At 35.7% G+C, this 24,916-nt stretch overlaps 1 protein-coding gene across 1 annotated transcript; it reads left to right on the top strand.

The window, feature by feature from the left end:
* The first annotated feature begins 230 nt into the window (after positions 1 to 230).
* LOC126825118 (low-density lipoprotein receptor-related protein 4) lies at positions 231 to 24,916 on the top strand. Its single transcript, XM_056101588.1, has 21 exons — positions 231 to 244; positions 1,189 to 1,390; positions 2,122 to 2,311; positions 3,253 to 3,384; positions 4,090 to 4,227; positions 4,834 to 5,092; positions 6,770 to 6,932; positions 7,621 to 7,843; positions 8,442 to 8,573; positions 8,890 to 9,067; positions 10,282 to 10,394; positions 11,021 to 11,126; positions 12,334 to 12,431; positions 13,201 to 13,349; positions 14,485 to 14,629; positions 15,251 to 15,364; positions 15,807 to 15,876; positions 16,707 to 16,756; positions 19,391 to 19,484; positions 20,121 to 20,268; positions 20,779 to 24,916. The coding sequence occupies exons 1-21, from the start codon at positions 237 to 239 to the stop codon at positions 20,983 to 20,985; spliced, it is 2,919 nt and encodes a 972-aa protein (XP_055957563.1). The 5' UTR covers positions 231 to 236; the 3' UTR covers positions 20,986 to 24,916.

The raw sequence follows: 24,916 nt of genomic DNA, 5'->3' as shown, positions 1-24,916 counted from the left end.
GTCCAGCTGGTTTAGCGTTAGATTGGGTAGGCCATAAGTTATATTGGACAGACGCTGAGAATGATCGTATTGAAGTGTCAAATCTCGATGGTAGTATGAGAACTGTTTTATTATGGAAGGAATTTGATCAACCACGAGATATAGTTGTAGATCCCATGTCAGGGTAAGTTATAGAATTATTCTCTAGAATCATGTTGTAACATCAGCTCCAACCGGGCTATATTGTTGTAGATCCCATGTCAGGGTAAGTTATAGCAATATTCTCTAGAATCATGTAATATTTTATGGCATGTCAGTTCCAGTCGGGCTATATTGTTGTAGATCCCATGTTAGGGTAAGTTATAGAAATATTCTCTCGAATAATGTTGTAATGGAGTTTTATTGCACGTCAGCTCCAACCGGGCTATATTATTGCACCAATCTAAGGTGATTTAATCATGTGTGCGTGAAACTTAAAGATACGTTATGGGAGATAAGATAACGAAATGGCAGTTCTCGCTATAATAGTTACAAACTAGATAGTGTAAAGGTAATTTGCTGAAAATTTCAGTCAAATTGATCCACTATGAGCCGAGAAAGAAGCGGGTGAAATTTTGGCATAGTCTCGGTTATCATTACTAAAATCATTAATATAAACAGCTTAGTCTCGATTATCCACTTTTTTTGATTTAATTATCAACGGCATATAGGAATGTAATCCAGTCAACATCGAAGGCTAGCCTTGACATCGAGACTTTATTATGGTCTGGATAAGTTAATTAATCTCTAATTGATAATTTAGATAACATTTCAGGCCTAAAGAAAGACTTGTAATAAGCCGATTTTGCTCTTGCATAATGCATGTTTAACTGTACACAATGACATCACAGATAATTTCACAATTTCACCACGACTTGAGTCCTAAACTTTTACAAGTCGTGAGTCATCACGACTGCCGAGTCACAAAAAATATTTCAAGTCGCAAATTGGGTCATTGATGTGACTTAATTCGGACCATGGTCTGAGTCACAGTACTCGAGTTCCCACCTGTCAATAACCACAACAAAACAGGGTGGTTTTTTTTTAATATTTTATGTTTTTTGTTATATGTATTATTGGACTGATTGGTTTTATATTTTAGGTATATGTATTGGTCTGATTGGTTGGTTTTATATATTTAGGTACAGACTGATTCGTTTTATATTTTAGGTATATGTATTGGACTGATTGGGGTTCAAAGGCTAAAATAGAGCGAGCTGGTATGGACGGCAGTGAGCGTAAAATATTGTTTAAAGATAATCTAACATGGCCGAATGGATTAGCAATAGATTATAATAATGAAAGATTATATTGGACGGATGCCAGTATGAAAACTATTGAATCTAGTACACTGACAGGACGAGATAGAAAGGTAAATCATAAAATTGTAAATTTCATCGTCAGGTAAGATTATCCTCATTCTGGTAATCAGATGTGACCTGTGAGAGCAAAATGAGTCGCAAGTCTTTTATAATACGAACAAAACTTTTTGACTTGCATAAAAAAACCTGTTGATTTGATTAAATGGATTGTGATTTGAGTTTCTGTCTACGTTTTTAATTTTAGATCCACAGATTAAGCTATATAATGGCTATGACTTGTTTAGGGGCTAGGCATAAACTGTTGGTACACGATCATGGCTTGTTTACATCTATGGTCTAGGCAACAAACTGTTGGTACACGATCATGGCTTGTTTACGTCCATGGTCTAGGCAAAAACTGTTGGTACTCATTTATCCAAAAACTGTAGGTACACGATCATGACTTATTTACGTCCATGGTCTAGGCAAAAACTGTTGGTACCACAAGGTGAAATAATAGAGATTAACCAAGAGAACAACGTTGTAGTGCCCATACCATTCGGCTCTTTAGACGCGACTGTTACTTATTACATCGTGACATTTCTTGCTCCCCATAACCCAGTGTGTAGATCATGATGGCCAGATTCTCTTTATTTATATATCTGTGACCCAAACTAAATGGTTTCGCTCCTTTAAGATTATTAGCTACATAACGTTTGTGGATTTGGTCTCCACAGACTAGGGTTGTTCTGCTTCGAGATGGAGATGGTCAAACTTGATTGCTTGTATTTTTATATTTTAGTATGTGATAGAGTTAGGTCTAGATCACCCATTTGGTTTGGCGATACACGGTGATTATATGTACTGGACAGACTGGATAACAGAGAGTATACATTACGCTAATAAAAAGACTGGACGTGAGAGAGGTGTATTACTGTCGGATCTCGGACATTTGATGGATATTCATGTTTATCATCAAAACAGGGAGGAGAGTAAGTAGAATCTACTGTAGTAAGGGAGACAACCTCAAAAATTCTTTATAGATGGATGCAGACCACCTATTACCCACTAATGTAGTTCATAAATTAATGTATTTATAGCATTTTTCTATCCCTCTCCCTTTTCTTCTTTTTTGTCTGACCATTTTTCTTGAATTATTTAAGGAGAGTGTTTGGATTGACATTTTCTGCCAGATATTGGTGAATATTCTTTATTTTTGATCAAGAAGGATCTTGGAAATAGTGGGGTGGTTACTGTGATAGGTAATGGGAATCGTATTAGTATGCTAATTCATATTAAACTTTACTTACTCAACCTTATACAAACTTTGGAGCAAAACATTGCTAGATGTTGCTCCTTCTGTGGCACAGAGCGTTCAGTCTAACGAAAATTTGAGAACAAGTTGAAGTCGATCAAAGAGACAAGAATTAACAAATTGATTAATCAGAATTCTATTCCACACTTTTGTATGCCAATGTTTTGTCGTTGATTTGCTGACTATCGTGTGATCATGGGCATAAGATTGGTATTTAGACAATAATTTAGACAGTAAAGTAGTTCTGAAACGCCCACATTGAAATATGGTTGTTTAATCTTGTCAACCTCATCAGTTATTATCCTATTGACTTGAAATGTAAACTCATTAGACGAAGAAGCCTAGTTATTTCCGATAATTACTGAAAGATTTATAGCCCTTGATAACTTTGAAACATCTTTTGGACTCTCTACAGGCTAATTACTTAATGGGTTGTTTTTCTTGATCGGGTTTTGTGTCTTTTAAATGCTCCCATTAGCTACAAAACAATAAATATGTGACAACCCTTGTGGACTGCTCGAACTATTGAGCTGCTGTTCTTAATTTCAATAAATCATTAAGTCTTTAGTTCATTGTTTGTTACTACATATTTTTAAAATCGTCTTTATCATTTTTTAGTTCCTACTACATGCAGTGAAAATAATGGTGGATGCAGCCATCTTTGTTTAGTTGCTCCATTACCCACAAGTCATAGCTGTGCGTGTCCGACTGGAATCCTGTTAAAATCAGATAATAAAACATGTGAAGAAGGTAAACAATATTTAATTCATACAAAACAATATTTATTTGAATATTAAAGGCAAGTCAGGCTTTCACTTGTCAAGCCAAGTTTGTTATCTTGGTTTTGAGAAAAAGAGCTTGTTTATAGGTGTATTATGTAAGATTTAGATAAAGAGCTGGCTGTTCTGACTATGATAGCTCAAGAATAGAATATAGTGAAAATTTCATTGAATTTACTTTATTCTGAGCCAAGTTACGACTGTTTGAAGGCTTGATAAGATCTAGTGTAGATTGTTCATTATTATAGCAATGGTACCTTGACAAACAAGACTTGATTATCCAATTAATTTTCGCAATTGTTGAAATCCAATTAAAACTAGGGCATTCGACGATCTAGAGAGTTGATTATAGGCTCGTCATGTCGTCATGTGAATAAATGTCTGAATAATAATTTATATAACATTTGAAGCCAAAATAAAAACCTAGAAAAGACGGCTTTAGCTCTTATATAATGCATATTTAACCTTGTGACTTGTAGTTGTTTTAACCTTGTGACTTGTAGTTGTTTTAACCTTGTGACTTGTAGTTGTTTTGAGACATGAACTTGCTTATCTTTGTAATCTGTGTGACTTAGTTGTCAACCGATATTTGAACCCAAGAAAAATATCATTGATTAAAGGGATCTTGCATTAAAACTTTGATATATTCTGAAATCGATATTTATTTTTTGTACAGAGATGCAGCATTTTCTGATATTTGCTAGAAGAGCTGATATAAGGAAGTTATCACTGGATGTTCCGTACTATGCAGATGTGGTTATACCAGTAGGAGAGTTAACTAACTCTATAGCTATTGATGTTGATAAAGCAGAAGGTAGGCTTGAACAGAAATAATTGTAATGTGGTTGTATATTGTCTACCTCCGTCTGTTTGGTGTTTGGCGTCAACAGAGGCTAAAGTTAAAATCCAATTGACTTTAAACTGATACACAGTGTTCCAGGTCCAATTGGTTTCTGATAAATACTGCTAGAGTTATGGCCCTTGCTAACTTTGAAAATTCTTTTGGTCATCAGCGGTTTGCCTTTAAACTGATACACAGTCCAGGTCCAATTGGTTTCCGATGATTACTGCCAGAGTTATGGCCCTTGGTATCTTTAAAAATTCATCTGCTTGCCTTTAAATTGATACACAGTTTTCCGATAATTACTGCGGGAGTTATGACCATTGATCACATTGAAATATATTTTGCCCACTCTTAGAGACCAAAGTGTTAGCATAGGGCAGAACTAGAAGTCAAGCAGTTACTTAATGTATTGTTATTCTTAATCAGTTTTTAGTTTCTTGTAAATACTTAACTACAAAAGAAATGATGCGACAAGCCTTATGGACTGCGCAAACAACTTTTATATAATGACCTGTAAGATTAATATTTCAAGATACATTATTTTTGAACCAAAGTGCTTTTATTAAATTTTTTTAGGAAAAGTTTACTGGACTGATACTTTATCAGATACGATATCACGATCAAATTTAGACGGATCACGGCGAGAACATGTGTTAAAGCATGGGTTACAGACGGCAGATGGACTGGCCGTGGATTCGGTAGGGAGAAAGATATACTGGACAGACGCCGGTCATAAACGAATAGAAGTTGCTTGTCTAGATGGAGATATGAGGAAAGTTTTATTCTGGGAAGATTTAGATCGACCACGAGCTATAGCTTTACATTATCATGCTGGGTGAGTAAATTAATTACTTTTACGGAAAAAAAAAAATTGTTATGTGCGGTTGCGCCAGCTCAAAAACGTGCGACCGATTTCCTGGTTACGCTAACGTAAATTTCTTTTACGTTAACAAATTTCATTAACAGATTTATAAACATTTGATCAATTTTTATACAGGATGACTTTGTGACACGGGTCTAAATTATTTGTATTTTAGCACAAACTCCATTCATTCATTCTTGGCATTTCATTTCTCCATCTTACCGGTACTTTGACAGATCATGTATTTTGACACCAGGTAGGCTATTGACCAGTTGCAAGCAGGTTGATTTAAAAATGCCCCTCACCCCTAATTCTTTAAATGATTAGTTATGCCATAAATTATTGAAAGCGTACCTTTGGATTTTCAAACACAAAATGAGAAATGAGTTTGACTCTTTAACATGTCGGCTATATTTCCAAAGAAATTACTACACGTGTTCCTTTCAGTTTTCACTATAGCCATGCTGTAGTACCAATGACCTGTATGTATGCGTCAACTTTGACCCCCTTCTCCCAGCATCGCTCGAGCGATAATGTAAACGATTTTACTGTCCTGTCTATTTTAATATTATTTCATGACATCAAACTATTCTGTTTCCTTTTGAGACTTTGAGTATAGAGTGCCGAGGTTTATAATAAATACTGTTTGTCAATCAGTCGAGACCTATGAGTGAAGCTATCTCATGCTACGTGCTTGGATGAATGATTGAAAGTGACAAGTGTAATATGAAGTACGCATGTAGTCTATAGTGACCGAAAACAATGTGGTAGCTACCATTCCTGGTTTTTGAAGGTCAGATATGATATAAAAACGAAAATCTATTAGTAATTTTTGGAACCGATTCCCCTCATTATTAAAATGTAGGGATTTAGTGAAGTGGAACATTTTTTTTCTAATGTTTTTTTGTTTAAATTGGGACACCGTGGGATTAAAGTCATAAACGCTTAACCTCAAAATATAATATTAAATATAAAAGAATATAAATTAGTCAAGTTATTTCTTTAAAAAATACATTCACTGCAAGTGGAAATGAATAATAGCACCATTTAAATCTTGATAAAACATGAAAACAGCGCAACCATTTTATGTAACCAATTGGTTATGCAATGGTCATCTGGCGTAACCAAAGGAAATGGTTACGCAAAGCATAGACCCGCAACCATTTTTCTGGTTACGCCAAAATTTGAAATTTCGTGGCCTGTACAAGTCATGACTGAAATTGATGAGTTGGTGAACTTACCTGTCTGTCTAACACTTTTGTCTAACACTTTTGTCTAACGGGGCACTGTCATATAATAGGGGTTTGGATGACGGAATGGTTAGAGCGTGCGCGATGTATCGTAAGGCCTGTAATTGAGTCAACTGGCGTGGTTTTGATTCCTTGGTTGTGCGTGACAAGGATTAGGGTCGCCTGTCCAACATCATGGGTTTTCTCTGGTCTTCCGGTTTCCTTCCACTGCTAAAGACCCCTATGCACAGGCTTATTATTGAAATAAAATTAACCATATGTTAGTCCCGAAATGATCTAGTTAAACCCCATTTTTCTCTCTCTCTCTCTCCTTTTAAGATCTTAACTCTATTGGTCTATCATGTATTTGTTGAGCTCATCAATTGACACAACATCTAAGTTTTATTTTATTTTATTGTAGATATATGTTTTGGACTGATTGGGGTAAAAATCCTTCCATACAGCGAGCAGACATGGATGGTGGAAATAGAAAAATCTTAATCTCCGATCAAATGGTTTGGCCAAATGGACTTGCAGTTGATTATGCAAACTCAAGAATTATCTGGGGTGATGCAAAAACAGAGGTCTGTTATATCATGTTTAGTTATATTAAAAAATGTTTTATTAACTGACAAACCTTTGTAGTGACTTTCCAGTTACCAGCAGAGTCCCAATCTGATGAAAACACAGATCCTATTTTGTTTTGTTTTTCATAGTTCAAAATTTCGTTTTACTTGTCTTTGTTACACTAGGACCCGGAAAAGTTGTCATATAACACGCATTCTGGTTGATGTGAGGGATTAGCCAATAAAACTGTCAGTTGCAGCGAGTTCTTTGCGTGCGATGCACAGAAGTGACAGAACTGTGGGTATCGTACTAGAAACATCAACGCTGATTGGTTAATCAAATGCCTGACGTTATAGAATCAAAAGCTGCTCGTATGACCTCTGATGTGACCTACCACTACAACTTCATGTAGTAGAGGCTATCGAAAGTATAAAAAAAATGAAACAAAAGATAGATCTGTTTTTTTATTAGATTATCCAAGCCAAATTTCTGTCAAGATCTGAAATAAGATCTGCCACAGAAATGATATAGGACAGCATGTTATTGTTAAACATTTTGTACTTAGAAAATAAGAAATATGATCATTAATGAAATGAAATAAAATGGGGTTTCAAGTCCTATGTTTCTGCTCCAACCCAGAAAATGAAGACAAGGGGAAACCATGCTGGAAAATCTGATCATTAATGTGATTGTATATTTGTTTAGGTGATTGAGTGTTCAGATCTACATGGAAATTATCGCCGAGTTCTCGTAGCAAAAGTTGCTCATCCTTATGGACTGGCCGTCTCCGGGAATTGGATCTACTGGACAGACTGGAGGGCCATGTCTATTAATCGAGCCAATAAAAACACAGGAAAGAACATCAGTATTATAAGAGAAAATTTAGTCGGAATTATGGATATCCATGCAGTCAATATGAAACATGTTGGTATGTAATATCACTTTAATGTTTTCAATTTGTGTCTATAAATTCACCACATGAAAATCAAAATTTTTTATAAATCTCCAATGTGATGATGTATCAGAGATTATTACCATGGTGTAAATATTTTAAAAATGAAATGAAATGAAATGAGGTTTAACGTCCTACTGTTCTGCTCCGAACTGGGCTAATGAAGACAGGCCTACACCATACAGTGTGCTATGAGGGAAATTTTGCCCGGACAACAGCACTACGGCCTACTCTTATATCGAATTCCAACTGTCAAGGGATTTTTTACATGCACGCCAATGTTTACACAGGACCTCGGTTTTTCATCCCATCTGAATGACTAGATAGCTGTCCTTGTCAGGCTCTCTGTCCTGCATCACTGACATGGGGAAACTTTCTCAGCCAATGTAGGGATCGAACACCTGACCTCCAGGCTAGCGAGCCAGTGTCTTACCCTCTTAGCCACCGTGATCCCCAAATATTTTAATAAATCAGCAATATATCAAAATATCAACAGTGAAGGCAAGATGAGATATTTAATTGTGATCAATTCGCTGCTATGAAATATTTTGTAAATCATTTGTGTATTTTTCAGAAACGTATATAAATCGCTGTGGTAACAACAATGGTGGATGTAGCCATCTTTGTTTGCCACGACCTCAAGGTTATTCATGTGCCTGTCCGACTGGTCTTGTTCTACTCGATGACAAGAAAACATGTCCTCACAGTAAGTTAACTTAATTATCTGTAAAAACAATAACAATCGATATTCATATTTTTTTTTCTAGGCCAATAATTTTATTCAGGGTATCAAAATAGGAATGAGGAACAAGCTTAGGCTATGTAAAACCCCACTCCCTAAATATGACAATATTTAGTGGGAGTGGCCAAGGAGGTGCTGCTCCTTTTCCACGCCATTTTTGTGTACCTGGGTCTGTCTAGATTGTCTGTTGTAACTTTTGATCACCCATCTTCAAATTTCAGGATTATTTTTAGTGAAACAGGATATTCTGTATTAATTAGAACTTTCATCTTTGTTTCAGTGCCAAGTGAATATTTATTATTTGCTAGTCGTGCCAATATACGCTATATCTCCATGGATACCGATGACAGGTCGGACGTCTATTTACCTATCAACGACCTTCACAATGTCATTGCCCTTGATTACGATTATAAAGACAATAAAGTTTATTATACTGATGTATATTTAGATGTTATCAGGTAAAAATGAAATTATTACTTGTATCTTATATTGCTGGGGGAGGGGTGTGCGATAGCTGAATGGTTAGCAATTGAGCCTTGTATCATAAGGTCTGTCGTTAAGTCAACTGGTGTGGTTTCGATTCCCGGGTTATACGTGACAAGGAGTAGGGACGCCTGTCCAACCTTGTGGGTTTTCTGCGGGTCCTCCGGTTTCCTCCCACTGCTAAAGACCCCTACTCGCAAGCAGATTATTGAAATAACCATGTTAGACCCGAAATGACCTAGTTTGTGTCGAGTGGACACTAAACCCCATTTATCTCTTGCTCTTATCATTGCTAAAAATGCTCCAGACCCCTGTCACATTTGATTAAACTATAAAAAAAATGCAGAGTTGGGTCTGGGTACGATTGGGTACAAGTGATTTGAGTTCCAGTTGGTACAAAAAACTTTGGCTCAAGTAGGTACAATTGATTTGAGTTCTAATGAGTACAAGTGACTTGAGTTTCAGTGAGTACAAGTGACTTGAGTTCTAGTGGGTATAAGTGACCTTATTTTCAGTGGGTACAAGTGACTCGAGTTATAGTGGGTATAAGTGACCTTATTTTCGGTGGGTACAAGTGACTCGAGTTATAGTGGGTATAAGTGACCTTATTTTCGGTGGGTACAAGTGACTCGAGTTATAGTGGGTATAAGTGACCTTATTTTCGGTGGGTACAAGTGACCTGAGTTTTAGTAGGTACAAATAAATGACTTGAGTTTTAGTAGGTACAAGTGACTTGAGTTTTAGTAGGTACATATGACTTGAGTTTTAGTAGGTATAAGTGACTTGAGTTCTAGTGTGTACAAGTGACTTAAGTTCTTGTGGGTACAGGTGACTTGCGTTTCAGTGAGTTGAGTTCTAGTGGGTACATCTGATTTGAGTTTCAGTGGGTACAAGTGATTAGGGTTACAATTGGAGTTCTAGTGATTTGGAGAAAGTGTCTTTGTTTTCTGCATGACAAGTTTCTTTATTTATATTTTTAGTGCCATTCTCTAAATACATCTATTCTTAAATGTAATTGGTAAGATATTACTGAAGGAAAACAATTTTGTGACCATCCCCTATTAGATATTATGCTACCGAGGATCTGTTCTTAACTTCTTAGTCCTGATTTTAAATGTTTATATAATTGTTGATATATTTTAAGTATTGATATTTTTTAAGTGTACGATATATTGATATATATTTGTAGACGAGCTGATCTAAATGGTAGTAATGTAGAAACGGTCATAGAGAAACAACTTTCTACCACAGATGGACTCGCTGTTGATTGGATCGCTAAAAATATTTACTGGACTGATACAGGTTAGTCTCTATAGTTACTGGACTGATACAGGTTAGTCTCTATAGTTACTGGACTGATACAGGTTAGTCTCTATAGTTACTGGACTGATACAGGTTAGTCTCTATAGTTACTGAGAAATGACATTTGTAAATCAGTTTGGAAAGGTGAAGTATGATCTCCTACAAAAAGTCAATCACATGATTTTGAAGGAATTTCTATCTAAAAAGATTCTCTCTCAAGCGGGAGACTTTTCAATCCCACCTAACGATCAACAAACTAGTTTAGTGTCGGTCCTTAATTTATTATAAACGTGTGTCATATGGGATTGTGATATTTGCTGCATGACAACCACTTGCTCTAAGACGAATTAAAGACCGAAACTGGTTGCAGTTAATTTTAAATTTCGAAGGACACATGAGTAGAGATGTTACGATAAAAATAATTCAGCTTTTCAAGACTAATCCTGATAATGACAAGAATGGTGCAACTGAAAAGTGTTTCAATCCATATGGATTCATACTTTAAGATGTTTTGTACCAGATGGCATAATGATATAGTCATTTTCCTCTTGATAACAATTCTGTTGTGGCAGTGGATAGTATCATTGATATGGATTTGTTCTTAGGCTATCAATTGTATATTGTAGGACGTGATGTGATAGAAGTAGCCAGAACAGATGGATCATGTAGAAGAACTCTGATATCATCAGGTCTAGATGAACCTCGAGCTATTGCTCTCTTTCCTAAAAAAGGGTGAGTTAAACATGTAATTAGCTTCGAGTTTTTATTTGGAGCCCTTCTTTTCTCACAGAGAACTAGGCCCTGATTCACGAAATTTTAACTTAAAATAAAATCCAAATTTTAGTAGATACCTCAATTTTGATTGGCTAAGAACTAAAATCAATCTTATATTATCCAATCAAATTACTAAAATTTGGATTTTATCTCAGTTAAGTTTTCGTGAATAAGGACCCAGGAGTTTAACGTCCATGACTTATTACAGGACTAATATCATATAATACATTTGTACCATAACTAAAATACTGTTATTAGTTTTTGTCTGCATCAAATATTATTTGAAATTATACATATATTATACATATATTATACATATATTATACATCCTATACAGAATAAAGCAAATTAACATACGTATCCTGTTCTTTATGTATTGTTTAATGGTCGAGAGCGAGACATTGTAACTGCAAGAGGGCCATGAGGCCCGAGTGTTTCTACAATATATTACGCAATGTCTTAAGCTCGAGACCATTAAACGACTTAAAATACAGACACCCTGCACATGTCTTTACAGTGAAATACGTCACACGAGTCCAATATTTCACTAGTATAAATAATGTACGATTGGCAAGATTGGCAAGTTGCTCGTATCAAAGGGTGACATCACATCTGTATTTTAAGCCTTTATATTTTATAATAGTCTTGATATAAATACTATTTAAACCATGTGATACAATTTTATTTCAATAATCTGTTTGTCGATTAGGGTTATTAGCAGTGGGAGGAAGACAGATGAAATGAAATGGGTTTTAACGTCCTACTGTTCTGCTCCTATACTGGGCTAATGAAGACGGGCATACGCCATACAGTGTGCTATGAGGGAAATTTTGCCCGGGCAGCGGCACTATCGCCTACTCTTATATTGAATTCCAACTGCCAAGGGATCTTTTACGTGCATTCTAATGTATACACGGGACCTCGTTTTTTCGTCTCATCCAAAGGACTAGACAGCTGTCCTTGTCAGGCCCTCCGTTCTGCACCACTGACAAGGGGAAACCACGTCGGAAAATCAGGATGGGAAGACAGATGAGACCCAGAGGAAACCTACCTACAAGATATAACATTCATCCAAAGCCCTAAAAATTGGATATTTTTTTCAACTACATTTGATTTCATGTTTAACAGGGACATTTAATCTCTATTTTAACATTTTTATTTGTAGTTTGATGTTTTGGACAGATTGGGGAGTTCACCCTAAAATAGAAAAAGCGTATTTAACTGGTTCCTCACGTCGAGTTATAGTTAATGATGATAATCTTGGTAAGACAGTTTTATTTATATGTGTGAATTTGGCAAATGCAGTGGCAATAAATAAATCAAAAATGTAATTAAACATACATTATGCAAGAGCTAAATCTGTGAATTGCAGGTTTTTCTTTAGGCCTGAAATATTATCTAAATTATTAATTAGACATTAATTAACTTATCCAGACCACAATTAACTGTCGATGGCATCACTAGCCTGCGATATTTACTGGATTAGGACCTGGTCTGCTGCTGCTGATTAAATCAAAAAATGAATAATCGAGACTATGTTTTTTTTATCCTACTGACTTTAGTAATGATGATCGAGACTAGGCCCAAAATTCAATTGCTTAATTCTCGGTTCAGGGTGGATCAATTTGATTGAAATTTTCAGCAAATTGCCTTTACATTATCTAGTATTTTTAACTATTGTAGTGAGAACTACCAACTCTTTATCTAATCTCCCATAATGTATCTTTAATAGAAGTTTTGGAAATAGAGAGAGCAGGAGAGGGGGGTGGGGAGAAAGAGAATAGAGAGTTTTAAAGTCCTCTTGACGAAAACTAGATCATCTCTCAGGACTAACATATGGATCAATTTTATTTCAATAATTCATTTGATCGTAGGGGTCTTTAGCAGTTGGAGGAAAACAGAGGACTGGGAGAAAACCCACAATGTTGGACGTGTGACCCTACTCAGGTAATGAAATGTGAACAAGACAGAAGACATCAGTCGTGGAATCATTTCTAATCAGTAACCTATAAGAATGTTTGGTTATTTGTAGGTTTTCCGAATGGTTTATCAATAGACTATGAGATGAAGCGTTTATACTGGGTAGATGCTAAACTTGATAAAATAGAAACCTCAGATTTAAATGGTAGAAATCGTGTGACATTGATAAATAAAGTTCCTCATCCATTTGGTTTAACTGTGGTATGTAAAATGGACTTGATCAATTCAATCTGATTAAAATACAGATCTATATTTCATTTTGTTTTTTTTATACTTTTGATGGCCTACACTACATAAAGATCTGACATAGTTCACATCAGGGGTCAGACGAGCGGCTTTTGACCCTTTGACGTCAGACATTGATTAATCAATCAGCGTTGACGTTTCTACTGGTTTACCCACAGTTCCGTGTTGAAAAAGGCCAAGAACTCACCAAAACAGACAGTTTCATTGGCTAATCCCTCACATCATCTAGAACAGGTCAATGATAACAACTCTTCCAAATCCTAGTGTAGTAAAGACAAGTAAAACAAAATTTTGAACTATAAAAAACGAAGTAAAATAGGATCTTTGTTTTAATCAGATTGTGATCAATTTAACTGTGATAAGTATTGTAGACTTGATCAATTTAACTGTGATAAGTATTGTAGACTTGATCAATTTAACTGTGATAAGTATTGTAGACTTGATCAATTTAACTGTGATAAGTATTGTAGACTTGATCAATTTAACCGTGGTAAGTATTTTAGATCAGTTCAATTTAAATATAATCCTTTGGTGGAATTTAGCGATTGTGAAAATAGCAGAACAGTTATTATATAGGACGACTTTTCGTTAATTGTCCTCTTATCGTTATCTAAGAAACTAATGACCTTTACTTTACTAATACTTAGCGAAACGACATACCTGTGTATAATAAGCCATTGATTGTTGTCCCAATTATAACAAAACTCCCAATTATTGTATATAAGGATGTCAGGACTGTTGTCTGTAGATTCCAATGTGAAGCATGAATTGAAATTATTAGAGTACAGAAATGAAATGAAATGAAATGAAATGGGGTTTAACGTCCTACTGTTCTGCTCCTAACCTGGGCTAATGAAGATGGGCATACGCCATACGGTGTGCTATGAGGGAAATTTTGCCCAGGCAGCGGCACTATCGCCTACTCTTATATCGAATTCCAACTGCCAAGGGACCTTTTACGTGCATTCCAATGTATACACAGGACCTCAGTTTTTCGTATCATCTGAAGGACTAGACAGCTGTACTTGTCAGGCCCTCCGTTATTAGAGTACATATAAATATATTAAATACTGCCATATTGTAATTGCAGTATGGGAAGTATATTTACTGGACAGATTGGCAGACAGAGAGAATAGAAAGAGCTGACAAAGATACTGGCACTAATCGTCATCTTGTACAGTCAAATCTTGAAGGTTTGATGGACATCCATCTTGTTTCAGCTGACAGACAAGGAGGTATGTAAATCACCAAAGTAACCATATGTATCTGTTGATATATCATATCACCATAGTGACAAACTATTGCAAACCATCACTAAGTAACAGTAACTATGTACCACCATAGGTTACTACAGTAAAAATCAAGCTCAACAGTCAATTGTTTGTACTGTATATCACCATAGTAACTATTCTCGCCATGGTAACAGTGGATCACCTTGCTCATCACCATGTTAACAATTGTTTAGTATTATACTTTATACTGTGCTTACCAATGCATCACCAGATTTTTGTTTTACCTGTAGTGCGGTCCTCCTGCACTTAATAATAGTGTAACAGCGGATCACCATGGAAACTGTTTTTACTATGGGACCAACTAGTCACTGTAGTAACTTTGCTCACTATGGCAACAATATATTTAAAGATATTTATGAATGGATTGTCATGGTAACAATATATTTACAGGTATTAATGAATGGTTTGTCATAGTAACTATGGTAACAGGTATTAATGAATGATTGGTCATAGTAACTGTGGTAACAATATACTTACAGGTATTAATAAATGGTTGGTCATAGTAACTATGGTAACAATATATTTACAGGTATTAATGAATGGTTTGTAACAATATATTTACAGGTATTAATCAATGTGGTAATAACAATGGAGGGTGTACACATCTATGTTTAGCTTTACCTAATGATTTTGTCTGTGAATGTCCAAATGAACCTGACAATCGACCTTGTCTTAGATGTGAGTATCCATTCTTCTTGTTAAAACCATCAATCACTAGATTACTATAATTAGTACCGGTATATACCAAATAGAAGTACTGACTTTGAATTACGATGTATTCAAGTCATGGTCTTGACAAGACAAAACTAGTACAAGCGTACAAAAGGAACCATGCATGATGTCATCACAGCCATCTTGGAATTTTGATGTCATATCAAAAATTGTACTGTAATTGGCAGTGTCTTTGGCTTAATTTCAAACAGCAATCATTGTTTCCCAATGAGTAGCGATTGGGGCCCACACAGGGACTTACACTACACATAAAAGACTCCTTGGTACTTTGAATTGGAAGACTAGTAGGTATAAAATTATCACCTTCCCATGGCACCCACAATCATAGACCGAACATGATGGCACCAATCACCCTTGTCTGAACATTCTTCATGTATTTATATTTCAGTTCCTCTAGGAGATGGACTGTCAGGAGGTATCGCTAATATTGATATTAATTCTGGTAATAGTAAAAATAGGTAAGTTATTCAATGATGTTATTTTATTAACTAGAGGTGGGAATAAATCATGGGACCTCAAGTCAAAGTCAAGACCCAAGTCGCTGCACGTCGAGTCTGAGTCGAGTCCAACTACCGAGTTGAGTACCAAATCTTCACAAAGCCAGAGTCTTGTTCAAGTTGCCAATTCATCAAATGAGTCGGCAAACAATGGCGAATAAACTAAGTGCGTGACTCGAGTCCGAAGCTCTTTCCAGTCGCGAGTCATCACGAGTGTCGAGTCTTGCGTCCCATTTTGGTTATTCATGCAACTTAAATCTGAGTCAAGTCTGAGTCGAGATACTCAAATTCCCACCTCTGTTATTAAACCACACCACACAAAGTTAGGGACGGATATTGAGATGAGCCCTGTCCTTCTGAAGCATATGTCATAAACCATTCAAGATATACCTTCGTAAATATCAACCTATTATAGTAGTTGTTTCTTTTGCTGATTAGTAATTTCTAAGATTATCTCATTATTGTGTTTCCATGGATACAAATTTGACTTAGTTTTTGGTATATATGGCTGAGTCAAAATCAGGATTCTTTGAAACGGGCTCTGTCCGTTCATCCCGATTTTGTTTCCAGAGCATATCTCAGCAAATATTAATATCTTCACAAAACTTTGTGCACACATCAACCTAGAGTATTTGTTGTGTTTCCAAGGAAACATATTTGACTTAACTTTTTTCAAAGGTTGTAGGATGCTGATGACCTTATCACTTTGTTTCAATATATATTTACAAACATAATTAAAACTATTTCTATTATACAGTAATTAAGAATAAATTTATTCTTTATTGTTGTAGATGTAGTGATGAAGATGCCAAGAAAGGTTTATGTCAAAAAGCAATTCAAAGTGAGTGACGAAAGTGTTTTATTGTTAAAGATAAAGACTGTGCAGGGCAACTGACAAATCACCAGGGACTTGGTGTCCCATGATTTTGTATGAGGAACAAGGTCCCCCAAAAACAATATTTATATGTGTGTGCGGGGGAGGGGGTGGGGTGGCTGTCCTTCTCAGTGTAACCAGATTGTAATTCTGGGCTGTGTGGAACATGGTAGAGTCGATTTGTAGTATATATGACCCACCACCCGAGGTATATGTTGACATTGCTTTCGCATTATGCAGAATAATGTTGAAACCAGCATTGAAACCGCATGATTATTTGCCATTTGCGGCGCAAAACTCAAAACCATGATGCAAATATCGTCATTGCGTCCCACTCACTTAGCCCCTGCAAATCACAGACAATCCAAATCCATTTACAACCACATTAAAGATATATACTATTCAAAAAAAGTAGGGGATATTTGATTTTTAAGTGTTATTAAAGTCACCTAATGAAACTGACGAAGAAACAAATGACAAAATGAAATGAAGTTCACATTCATCGATTTATTCCAAATGATCGTTAGACTAAGTAAGGCACAGACTGACCATTATAAGGGTAAAATGATACCCGGGGTCAAACAGCAAAGTTACCACAGCATCACAACCAAGTCAGTAACGGGTAGATCCTCCTCTGTTTGCCAAACAAGCATTGATCCGACGTGGCATACTCCTAATGAGACGTCTAAGGTCATTTTGGTCCAGATTGTCCCATTCCTGTTGCAACGCAGCAGCATGTTCTTGGACATTGGCAGGACGTTGTTGACGTTGACGTAACCTCTGTCCAAGCATGTCCCAGACATGCTCGATGGGGGAGAGGTCGGGACTCAGTGCTGGTCAAGGTAATGTGGTGATGTTCTGTTGTTGGAGGTAACCTGTAACGATCCTGGCCCTGTGACATCTTGCGTTGTCATCCTGGAAGATGAAACGGCGGCCATGACGTCGTGCGAACGGCACAACATGGACTGCCAAGATGTTGTCCCGGTAGTACTGGCCTGTAACACGCCCTGCAACAACATGTAAAGCCGTTCTTCCAGCAACAGTGATGCCTCCCCACACCATAACAGAACCACCCCCAAATCGATAATGTCTGATGACGTTAACGTCTTGGAAGCGCTCGTTTCGACGACGCCACACCCTCCTACGTCTGTCCAAAAAATCAACAGTGAACCTTGACTCATCTGAAAACATCACATTGCTCCAGTGTCGATTATCCCAGTGTTGACGATCCCTACACCAACGACGTCTTGCCTGAATGTGATGATCTCTCAAACAAGGGATCACGCGAGGACGTCGGGCGCGAAGGTGAACCCTATGCAGTCGATTCCGAATCGTCTGGCCACTCACTCTCCCACCAGTGTCTGTTTGAAGACGAGCGCTGATCTGATTTGCTGTGATGACACGATTTCTCAAGGCCAAGGTACGGATAAATCGATCCTGGGCTTCAGTTGTCGCCCTTGGTCGACCTGAGCGTGGTCTGTCCTGTACAGATTGTGTATCACGGTATCTGGACCATAGCCTGCTTATGACAGATTGAGAAACATTCATCGTCCGCGCCACAACCGCCTGTGTTGTGCCGATCTGTAGCATGCCAAGGGCACGTAACCTTTCATTTTGGGTAAGCCGACGCATATCAAAATTTGTTTTCTGGTCACTAAAACAATTAAACTGATGTTTCCACCCTGGAATTCAATGCCACAATGACTGTAACATTCAAAGTCAGAGTCGTGCAAATCTTGGGTTGGACCCCCATGATGATCCCAAGCATCACCTGCATTCCATGCGGTAGCTATTGGTGCGTTTGGGCGTCACATGTAACTGGAAATGTTTCTTCTGTTAGGTTCTATAGTGACTTTTTTCGTAGTCATTTGCATATTTTAGTATTATGCCCCCAAAATCAAATATCCCCTACTTTTTTTGAATAGTATATTATGTAAGATTTAGATAAAGAGTTGGCTGTTCTTGCTCTAATAGTTCCAAAATAGATAATGAACAATGAATATATTGAAAATTTCATTCAAATTACTTTTTCACTGTTTGAAGATGTAGTAGATTGTTTATTATCGTAGACACTGTTCTTGGCAATCAAGACTACTAAGTCTTGATTATCCATTTTGGCTCTTACACAATGCAATTTATATAGTACAAGATCAAGAAGAACTGTCTACCGTCTGTCATAAAGGGGGATTGGATGGCTGAATGGTTAGCACGTGCACGCTGTATCATAAGGCCTGTCATTGAGTCATTTGGCGAGGTTTTGATTCCCCGGTTGTAGGTGACAAGGAGTAGAGTCGTCTGTCCAACTTCATGGGTTTTCCCCAGGTCCTCCGGTTTCCTCCCACTTAAAGACTCCTACATGCAAGTGAATTATTGAAATAAATTTAAACCATATGTTAGTCCCGAAATGACCTAGCTTGTGTCGAGTGAACGTTAAACCCCATCTCTCTCTCTCTCTCTCTCTCTCTCTGTCATAAGATCGGGAGGAGGAGGGAATATTTTCTGATAATTCTAAAATTCTAGAATGATTAAGGAGCTTTGGCATCTTGAATGTTTCAATTGTTGAATTTACAGATTTGATCAAAATGTTTTCTTTATTTTCAGATAATTCTAAATTACATGGATGGTATTTAGCGCTACTCGTCATAACTATTTTAATATTACTTGGTTTTATAATCTTCTTTATTGTATGGAAACGGTATGTAGTTTATAATTAATTCTTGGTTATTTTATAATTATCTTTAAACCCAGTTTCATATGGTTTACTTGTATACAGATGCCACAATATAAAAGCCCACATCGCACGTTGGGATAATACGGTCTCCACCTCCCCCTTGTCTGGCTTCAATACTATTTGCATCAAGCCAATGTTTTCCAATATTTATTATAGCCTGTCAATATCTGGTTTATTTGCATCTACTTCATACCTCGAGAATAAATCTCTGTCCTGAATGGCCGCCATGTCCAAAACTAAGTATATTGTTTTGTAATGCGGATCTGTTCCATTTCAAATCTGACATACACACAAAGATTAAATAAACCTATTCAATTCCATTAAATGGAAGCAGAATAAATACTTCTCAAAATTCTCGAAGTATACTTAGTGTTTTCGACTAAAATCGTCGATTTAGGACTTAAAAATGTTGATCAACTAGCTTAGTGTCTGTTCTCAAGCGAAGCTAACTGTAGACAGACAGCCTAAGTTTAGTATGGTTTATTTGATGTACCTACAGTGGTGTGCAAATATTTGGTAATGCCGGGGAACAACTCCATAATTGTATGCCCCTAAGACTAAAGTATGATGCCTTGTACTCAAACATGATTGTATTTTTAGTAGACAAAGAAGACGACGGTATAATGTTGACGTATTTTCAACTTTAACCTACGCAAATCCTAATTATCAAAAAACAAGTACAGAAACAATCAATTCAGATTCAAGATCTTTACGTGGATGGCAACTCTTCCGCTATAATAAAAGTGAGGTAAGTACTGGTACTGGTTTGATACCTTGAAATTCTTCCATTATAATAAAAGTGATTGGTTGGTTGAGTGGTTGGTTGGTTGATACAGTAAACTTTTTTTTAAACATTTAGCAGGGGCCAATGGTTCCCAAATGGCCCATACTGTTCTGGGATGAGTAGAGGCAAGTGTGCCCAGTCCTTTCAAATGGGATGAAAATATTACATTCCAACATGTTGACATTAATATTGCTAATGAGATACTGTTCAGACAATACCCTCTCTTTCTCTCTCTCTCTCTCTCTCTCTCTCTGGATCAATGTGGGAGGTGGCAGAATGGTTAAGTCTAATCATAAGGTCTGTCATTGAGTCAAGTGCGAGGTTTACGATTTGTGACAGGGAGTAGAGTAGGGTCATCTGTCCGGTGTCCTCCCACTACTAGCTAATTATTGAAATAAAACTGAACCATATGTGTTTCAATATGACCTGGGTTATGGGAGGGAAGTATTAAATGTGTTTTATTTTCTTCCCCAGGAGAGAATTATTGTTATACCAGCTGATTCAGATTCAGCCAATCAACATCCAGAGACAACAGCTTTAGTTCATCAGATGGAGACCAGCATATCTCCGCAAGCGTCGCATCATGCTGAAACACGCAGTATAACCCGAAATATCTTTAAAAATAACCCACGCTACACAGAAACATTACCCAATGTTCCATACCAACCAGTTGATACTTGATTATTTTTATTATGCGATTTATGCGTGATTGTTTTTTTATCCCTCCGCAATTTGTGCTAAACAATGAAAAATGTGTCAGTAGACTTTTGTGTGTCCATAATTTGGAACAGTAGAGAAGTACCAAAGAGTTGTCTAACCTTTGACAATCATGGAGTCAAATGGATGTACTATTGTTCCTATGACGTCTCTGTGTTGATCTGAGATGTGGGATGAAAGTGAATTGAAAACAATGAAATCCATCTTCCAGAAAAGCTAAGTTAAAAAACTCCTGTGAATTGATGACCTTTTCGTCACTGGAAAACAAGTTGAAGTAGGCCTTCTGGTCAATGCAGAATGTGTTAAGAGTGTCGTCATGGAAACAGTTGTATTAAATGTAAGGGCATGATGGAGACACACCTCAAACTTTATTATTAGCGTTTCAAATTTAATGTGAATTAATAATTAATATTACTACTTATTAATTAACTTGACATATATGGGACAGTGATGTTAATGACCGAACCTAATTTACTGCGAGTCCAGATTACTGTGTTCGCTAGGGGATCAAATCTCTGTTTGATATGATACAGTTGTTATTAGTGAAGAAGGCAGCAGTACAGGAATATGTGTAGAAACTTTGTAAATATATAAACCTAACCATATTCTTTAGAAAAGTTGTGATCATCTTACAAACTAAAAATTTACATTGTCAATCTATGTGCCATGTTTATTAAATTTAGATCTGTTTCACAAAATTTGGAAAAACATTGATTTGTTTCTATAGAAACTTTGTGATTGGAACATTACTAACATACTATTCAACATTTTAAATCTACAATTAATTCTGAGAAAATGGGAAAAGGGTTTCCAGAACCATGGATTAAGTCAAGTTTCTTTTGCGAAGTTTTAGCTAGACTCATGGTCGGACACTTTGCGAAGTTTTAGCTGGGCTCATGGCCGGAGTCTTTAGATAAATCAAAGAGTTTTCCAAAACCAAAGATCTATTGAATTGTTTTTGCGAAGTTTTAGCTACTCATGGCTGAACAAATAAATCAGAATAGTTTTTTGGCACCAAAGATTGATTGAATTTGTTTTTTGCCAAGTTTTATATAGGCTCATGGCCGGTCACTTCAGATAAATTAAAAGGGAAGGAGGGTTAATGAGAGAGAATGAGGGGAGCTATTACTGTGATAATTATAAATGTCTTCATTATTGTGAATTAACTATTCTTATTGTAAAGCTGCTGCTGTTGTTAACTTCACCTATCTATGTGTTTATGAAGGCTGTTGCGGTTAAGTACAACTATGATTTAATAAACAGATTATACTTCAGACTGTAAACTATGATTTTAGAAATAGATTATAATTCAGACTATAAACTGTGATTTTAGAAATAGATTATAATTCAGATTAAACTATGATTTTAGAAATAGATTATAATTCAGACTGTAAACTATGATTTAAGAAATAGCTTATAATTCAGACTATATAATATAATTTTAAAAATAGATTATAATTCAGACTTTGAACTATTGTTACTGCAGATTTCAGAAATAGATGTTACCTCAGACCATAAACTATAAGTTTAGAAATAGATTATACTTCAGACCATAAACTCTGATTATACTTCAGACTATGAATGATTAATGGAATTTAGATTGAAATACTGCCAGATATTATTTGTGTATATATTTATTTTATGTATTCTAGTATATTAATTTACCATATTAAATTACAATATGATATTAAAATGTTATATATGTCTATTTGTCTTCTGATTGCAACAGTGAACAGGCCCATGTGTATGCATTAAACTTACTTAAGATTTTGTTTTGTTTAGATATCTGTTTAAATTAGGGTTGCCAATTACATTATTGTGAAAGATGCCTTTCTAGCAGGAATAGTCATCCAAAAATAATTCAAACCCTTTCAATACTTACAACAATATGATAAATTGAAAATATTCTCTTCCATATCACTGGCTGAAAAATGTTTGTATGTATTAAAATTATTTGAAGTTTATTTAAATTTTGTCTGCAATTGCTAGAACTCTTTGGATGAAATGTTTTTATTAACTTGATAAAAAGAATCAAATTTGACTGCAATTGCTAGAATCTTGGAATGAAATGATTTTATTCACTTGATAAAAAGATTGCTAGAATCTAAAACATCTTCACAAACCTATAGGTATTTAATCACTGTTATCTTTTGTGCTTATAAATCTGTGTTCATTTCGTTCAAAAATAAATATGGCACATGAAATGATTTCTGACATTATTACCTTTATTGTTATTTTAATAATGTATTTTAGGATTTTTTAATCCATTTTATTGGCGCCAGGGAGTAAAATATGTATGCCACTCTTACTTCGACTAAAGTTTGTTTGAAGTTTTACTTACTTTATCTTCTCCTTTGACAATATTAACATGACTGCTTCTCGAAGTGGGTATGCTTGAGGTCTTAAGATCTGACATTGACTCTAGTGATGTGGTTTCTATTCCTAGGCTTCACTTTCCTTACACTGCTAAAGACTTGTATTAAAACCTGTACCATATATTAGTTATGAAATGTTCTAGGTTTTGTTGAGTGGACAACACACCCTCTCTCTGTCCCGTTCTCTCTCACGAAATGATCTTTTAATAATCAGAGAAAAAAATTTAAAGCTAAATCTGTAGTTAAAGTAAGAGTGTCATGTATTACCTTTAGAGCTGTTACTCTTTTATTTAATAAGATTTTTTTTAAATTTTGAATTAAAGTTTTTATTAATCAACAAGATAAACTACCTCTGACAACTAAAAGTCAACATACAGACAAACACATTAAAAATGGCGATTTTTACACTCAGAGATGTTTATTTATAAAGACATTAAATATTGTATATAAACTAGACAACTGATAGCATGGTACATTATATACTAAAGCCAATACTACGATGATACTACAATAAGATCCCACTCATTACTGTACAGTAGGATCCCACTCACTACTGTACATCACTGATGGTATTACAATTGCACGCTTACTCGCTACTGTACACCATTGATGGTACTACAGTAGAATCACACTCACTACTGGACATCACTGATGGTACTACATTAGGATCCCACCCATTACTGTATATCACTGATGGTACTACATTAGGATCCCACTCATTACTGTATATCACTGATGGTACTACAGTAGAATCCCACTCACTACTGTACATCACTGATGGTATTACAATAGGAAACACACTCACTACTGTATATCACCGATGGTAGTACAGTAAGATGCTACCCACTACTCACATTACTGATGGTATAACAGTAGGACTGTGTATAATCGATGTAAGAACTAGTTATTCTAATTGTATATAAACTATATGTTGTGTAACTAAATGGTGCTATGATATTTCAATATATCAACTAATTTGCTTTAAATAAAATATATGTTTGTCATGTTATTATTGTTACTGTATGGTGTGTTATATAGGGCAGTAAATCGAAAAGGGCACTGCGCCAGAAATAGAGAATTCGTCTTTATTATTGAATGTTTTTTTTTGCAAATATTTTAGCTAATGGTTTAGATACTTAACACAGTCAAATATTTTATCATTTCCACAGGATTACTTCCCCTTAATATTAGTTTCTCAGCAAGATTTTTTCCCTTAATATTGATTTCTCAGTAAGATTGCTTCCCCTTACTACGTATTTTACATCAAAATAACTTCCCCGTAATACTGACTTATTGTTTCCGACAGAGGTTTATTTAAAGAAAGTATTAGAATACTCTCGTCGCAACGTAATGTGTTTGCTGGGATACACTGTGTTCCCTGTATAAATAAATATATCCTCTGATGTAACTATAATGTACATAATATGTCCTATATTATAAAATGTCGTCAATATTGTATATAAACTACTGTATTATATTATAAAACAGCATGATATACAATAAAACAATATAACATACAA

This window comes from Patella vulgata, chromosome 6, assembly GCF_932274485.2.
Source record: "Patella vulgata chromosome 6, xgPatVulg1.2, whole genome shotgun sequence".
Lineage (NCBI taxonomy): Eukaryota > Metazoa > Mollusca > Gastropoda > Patellidae > Patella > Patella vulgata.
The sequence above is the reverse complement of the archived record's forward strand: the minus strand, read 5'-3'. Positions and strand labels throughout refer to the sequence as shown.

Coding starts and splice junctions, on each gene's coding strand:
- LOC126825118 (XM_056101588.1), top strand. Junction 3,385..4,089: donor TAATAAAACATGTGAAGAAG/GTAAACAATATT, acceptor TTTTTTGTACAG/AGATGCAGCATTTTCTGATA. Junction 20,269..20,778: donor TCCGCTATAATAAAAGTGAG/GTAAGTACTGGT, acceptor TTTCTTCCCCAG/GAGAGAATTATTGTTATACC.